The sequence below is a fragment of the Eurytemora carolleeae genome, unplaced genomic scaffold, assembly GCF_000591075.1.
Source record: "Eurytemora carolleeae unplaced genomic scaffold, Eaff_2.0 scaffold64, whole genome shotgun sequence".
Classification (NCBI taxonomy): Eukaryota; Metazoa; Arthropoda; class Copepoda; order Calanoida; family Temoridae; genus Eurytemora; species Eurytemora carolleeae.
Genome location: NW_019396205.1, coordinates 450078 through 455955, shown reverse-complemented (window position 1 = coordinate 455955; position 5878 = coordinate 450078). Strand labels below are relative to the sequence as shown.

Genomic DNA, 5878 nt, shown 5'->3' with positions numbered 1-5878 from the left:
TGTAATATTTGACACCAAAGACGTCATGCATAATTTACATCTGTGTAATATTTGACATTAAAGACGTCATGCATAATTTACATCTGTGTAATATTTAACACCAAAGACGTCATGCATAATTTACATCGGTGTAATATTGGACACCAAAGACGTCATGCATAATTTACATCGGTGTAATATTGGACACCAAAGACGTCATGCATAATTTACATCTGTGTAATATTTGACACCAAAGACGTCATGCATAATTTATATGATATATCTGTGTAATATTTGACATTAAAGACGTAATGTATAATTTACATCTGTGTAATATTGGACACCAAAGGCGTCATGCATAATTTCTTTAAAATCACATTTTTGTTCTTGATTCTTTATTAAGACTATTTGATCCATCATAATTCATAGTTTAATATATCAGTTTTTAAAGATTTAAGGATAAGAACATTAGAGTTTGAAGCGAGCATTCAGTTCCTTAAAATTAAATACTAGAGGCATCTTATATCCTTATATGATACTCTATATGATACTTGAAATGCAGATTAAAAATTGAACTTTTTGCACCAAGACAGAATCTTTGATTTCAATATTTATTAGAGAAATTATAAGTGAGATTAAACTTGATTTAGAGAAACCTTCCCTGTCGTAAAACTGAAAATTGTGATAACGCAATACAAGAAACATCAAGAAGAAAGGTATTATTTTTAAACTTGAAAACAATAAGATAAATTTTTATATCAAAATATAATTATAGATATGAGAGTTGTTCCACCAAGCATAGGTTTATACCTAAACAATTCTTCTGTGACGGAGAAATTAATTGTCCATTAGACCCAGGTACAAATATAAATATATATATAGATATATATGTATATATGTATAGATTACTTCGAGATTTTTATAACCTAAGGGTAGTTAGATTACTCCAGGTTTACTCCAAAGATATTAGATTTACTTTAAATACATGAGGTTTACTACAAAGATATCAGATTTACGCCCAAAGATGTAAGGTGTACCCCAAAGGTATATGGTCTTCACTCAAATATATAATATTTAATCCAAAAATACAAGGTTTACTCCAAAAATACAAGGTTTACTCCAAGAATACAAGGTTTACCACAAGGATTCAAGGTTTCCTCCAAGGATAGAAGGTTTATTCCAAGAATACAAAGTTCACTGCAAGGATACTAGGTTTACTCCAAAATACAAAGTTTACTCAAAGGATACAAGGTTTATTCAACGAATACAAGGTTTATTTACAGGATACAAGGTTTACTGCAAGGATAGAAGGTTTACTCCCAGGGTACAAGGTTTATTACAAGGATACAAGGTTTATTCCAAGGATACAAGGTTTATTCCAAGGATACAAGGTTTACTCCAAAAATTCAAGGTTTACTCCAAGGATACAAGGTTTTCTCCAAGGATACAAGGTTTACTCCAAGGATACAAAGTTTACTCAAAGGATACAAGGTTTATTACAAGGATACAAGGTTTATTCCAAGGATACAATGTTTACTCCAAAAATTCAAAGTTTACTCCAAGGATAAGAGGCACTGGGTCTACCATGCAGGTTCATTTTAAGCGGTCAAATAGATTATTAGTGATCCTATGTTTCAAATTAAGGACATTTATGTGTGCATCTTCAAATAAAGAAACAATCCCTTCAACACTTTTTATGGGTTTTAATGGGATAAGAGATAGAGAGCCGAGATCCAGGTTTTACATTTGAATGTTTGATCGGTTCAATCAACATATAATTTGAGTAAGATAATAGATAAACCCGACATCCAGGTTTTATTAGAGGGTTTGATTTAGGTCTACTACTGTCAAGTATGATAAAAGGGTTTACTTAACATATACTTTGAGTTAGTTACCCGAGATCCAGGTTCTTAGTTAAATAGTTGATCTGATTACTCCATGTTTACTCCGGGTATAGTTATCCTCTAGGTCTACTACAGGTTGCCTGCCTAGTATGATAAAGGTGGTTGAGTTAGATAATGGATAAACCCGAGATCCAGGTTTTTATTTCTATGGTTGATCGGATTACTCCATGTTTACTCCGGGTAAAGTTATCCTCGAGGTCTACTACAGTCTAGTATGATTAAAGGGTTTACTTAACATATAATTTGAGTTAGATAATAGATAAACCTAAGATCCAGGTTTTTATTTCTATAGTTGATCAGATAACTCCATGTTTACTCCGGGTACAGTTATCCTCTAAGTCTACTGCAGGTTGCCTGCCTAGTATGATAAAGGTGGTGATGAGAATATAAATGTAGAAATACAAACGCTAATTAGTGGTAAACCTCTACCCGGATAATTATACGGACATTAAACCTTTCACCTTCTAGTCTTGTAGTTTACTTTTTCTTTGTCTTCACATAACCAGGAAATTCCTGCAAACCTGAACCATGGTTTACACTCAACACAAAACCTTGCAAAAATATTATTAAGTATAGAATGTAATGAGATGGGTGTGAGAGTAAAACGTGTTCTAATCCTAGGTCCTCGGGATGAATCTCCAGATATATGTATGAGTACTACAGTTCCACCAACCCAACCTTCACCCTCTCCAACCATCACTGAATACACAGAAGAAGGTGAAAATAATAAAAAATCAACTTTGGTTTATTTCACTAGGTTTTTAGACCTTAATGAGACTGATGACAATATTTCAAATGACACTTCATTCATAGAGTGGCATGTCTAATTCACAACAGTATCGTTTAAATCTTAGTATGATTAATCTCAAGCCCGGGATACAAGTTTTTTTTTCAATGGTGGTTTCTCTATAAAAGTGACTTTCGGATTTAAAAAAAAGACTATATCTTCCTCATTGTTACTCAGATAGAGGTTCAAAGGGTACTGTTGTGAATTGGACATGCTTCTCTGCACACGGAATGTCATGAAATCCATGAAATTACGTCTGCAGTCAACTTTAGATTTTGGAAAGGTTTTAGCAAGAAAATGTTTGGGATATTCAGGCCCACTGTTAATTCCTTTTCATTAACTTATCTTATTAATAGTTTTTAAACTCAAAATTTAAATTGCTTTAAATCTAGTTTTTCATCTAAACTTAAAATTTCAGAGACTTTTTGAGAAGTTCTGAATTGTTTAATTTTTATTTGTAAAGGTGGACACGATGAGGATTTGAGGCTTAAACAAATTATAATAATTGTATCACTAGGAGTACTAGTTATACTAGGTAGGATCTTTAAATCTTAGATATTAATGGTTTTTTGTTAAAATTTTAATGTTTCCTTTCTCAGGCAACATATAAAAACCGAAACAAATATAATTTTTTTATTACTCCGATTTTTAAAAGTAAAAAATAAATCTTTAATTACTTCTTTCAAATCTAGTCAACAAGTCCTCACGTAGTATCTCTTTATTCGCTGGATTTGTTTATGCTCGCTTCTGATTAGCTTAAGGAACAAATTCAGCCATGGAGGAAAGACCAAATGAAACTCATTCTTTTTTTAACGAAAAAATCTAATTTTCTGTCTTTTAGTTTCGTATTTTGAACATTACCCAAACTGAGTCCATTTCGTATCTATAACTTATGTATTAAAATTGTCCGTCCATAATATCATACTTTGACGGACGATATTTTGGCCCCTCGATTTCTTGCGTATAAGCTTCTTATCTGATAGATAGATTAGATAGTTAGAACGGGAGACATCTAGCGGAAAAAAACATCGTCCTCAAAAGTACGTCATTTAGACGACCATTAGTTTGATAGGGGACGGACGGGCTCGAGCCAGCTGATAATCTTAATATTCAGCATATTGTGTGGTTGTGTGTGTCCGTCAATGGAGCGGAGTTCCAGAATCTTCTAGTCCTAGACGGTCAGATTGCCAGTCAATCAGGTGAAATCTTAAATATATCTTGTTTAGTTTCTGAGATTCAAATTATAAAATCAAAATCACAAAAAAACTTTAAATTAAATGCTGAGATCTAAAATAAAAGGAACTCTAAGCGTAATTTCAAGTTACCCTCCAAGCAAAGATGTCAATGCCCGATTTACAAAGATGCCATTGAAACCATTATTTAATTTGAACAAATATGTGGAAGATATTGTCGTTTTTCTAGATTGAAAAATGTAAAAATCTGATAATTTCTATGTCTTCTTGCAGTAAAAATGCGCAACTTATGTAGAGAAACCACAATTGAAAATTATTCAGTTCTCTAAATTATTAAATTAATAATTAATTGATCAGACAAAGCTTTAAAGGGTACCGTTGTGACCGATGAAGGGCAACTTGAAATTACGCTTACAGTCACAATTATATATCATATATCTTTGCAACCTTATGTTGTATGTCCTAAAATCGAATAGTAAAAGTTTGAAATATAAATGTTTATCTATTGGGTTAAAATATATTTGGATTTTATAATTTGACCTGCTGAATAACAATTGATTGGCCTGCTGAATAACGATTGATTGACCTGCTGAATAACAATTGATTGACCTGCTGAATAACGATTGATTGACCTGCTAAAACCCAAGTGATTTGATTACTTAATAACAAGTGATTTGAGAAACTAAATAAAAGTGTTTTGACCTACTAAAAAATAAGCAATAAGACATGTTTTCACCTACCTAATTACAAGTGATTTGGCTAACTTAATAGAAATTGAGTGATTTGACTCAAAAAGGCATCTGAACTCCAAACAATTAGGAATTTGAACTTGAGAAATAAAATTGATTGAATCACCAAAATACTAAAAGATTGAATCACCAAAATTTTTTAAACCAGTGAAACCCCAGGATTACATTATTTAATCAACAGGAGATAATCCCCGACCCTCAATATCTTTAGAAATATTAAAAAGCCTGAGAAACATGTATGATACAAACATATTCATTATTCAATCCTAGGTTAGTTAAGATATAAGGCCAAGGGAGGAGTAAGGTTTGGTTTCTCCATGGTTAATGTTAGTAGAGACGTAGGACGAATGTTAAACCCGTCCCACCCCTCAGTTTATTCTTTTTATTTAAATATTATGCAAATATAGGATTTACATCTTTATCCTATATCCTATATCCTATATCCTATATCCTATATCCTATATCCTATATCCGGATTTTTAAAAATTGTACAAAGGAATTAAATATTTGCCATAGGTTGAAATTTTATCATCTTTATAACTTTGCAACATGATGATGTAAACCTTTGATATTTCTAACTTGATTTATTTGATCTAAATCTAACAGAATTCAAAGTTTGAAATATCTAAGGTCTATGAGATTTGGTTGTACAGATACAGGTATTACAAAATTTGAGTTTGTGGCAAAGATTCAATTCCTTTATTTTTTTAGACTATCTGGACTCCCGATATCCGAGAACCGAGAGAGTCGGAGAAGTGGGACGGAGCGCGGAGTAGAACTGTCAACTATCCAACGTACTCCGGAGGAAATACGTCCCGTCTCCCATACTCCTCCTCCTGCCTATGATGATATATTTCCTAAAGAATATGTTTACAATATAAATGCAACGAATTCGAGCTCAGAATAAAGTGCTTCCAATGGCCGGCTCTCTTCCTCTCTCTTCAGCGTACAGTGTTCAGTGTACAATGTGAAATATACATACTTTGTTGTCTGTGCACAACTTTAAATTATACATATTTTAAACCAAACTTTAAACAACTTATTTGTTGATCAGAAACACGTAACTATGCCTTTAGTTTGACTTTTTAGTCAAAGATGTAATTTTAGAAATTATTTTTGATATTTTTTCATTAAACTGATTCGTAATCATTTGAACTTTTTTGCATCCATCTGAGACGCTGTTGCTTCATCCCGTGATTTATTTAAATTCCACCTGGCGCTAAATAAACCCAAGTCTAACTACAGTGATATTCTAATTAAGCACAT

At 32.3% G+C, this 5878-nt stretch overlaps 1 protein-coding gene across 1 annotated transcript in view; it reads left to right on the top strand.

Annotated features, from left to right (window-relative positions):
* Nucleotides 1-5640, top strand: part of LOC111698119 (uncharacterized) — a 7569-nt gene extending 1929 nt beyond the window's left edge. The window contains exons 3-8 of the mRNA XM_023468368.1: nucleotides 630-695; nucleotides 755-837; nucleotides 2505-2600; nucleotides 3134-3205; nucleotides 3785-3869; nucleotides 5324-5640. Coding sequence (XP_023324136.1) covers nucleotides 630-695; nucleotides 755-837; nucleotides 2505-2600; nucleotides 3134-3205; nucleotides 3785-3869; nucleotides 5324-5519 — 598 coding nt within the window. The 3' untranslated portion in view covers nucleotides 5520-5640. The remainder of the gene's footprint in view (nucleotides 1-629; nucleotides 696-754; nucleotides 838-2504; nucleotides 2601-3133; nucleotides 3206-3784; nucleotides 3870-5323) is intronic.
* The last annotated feature ends 238 nt before the right edge of the window (nucleotides 5641-5878 follow it).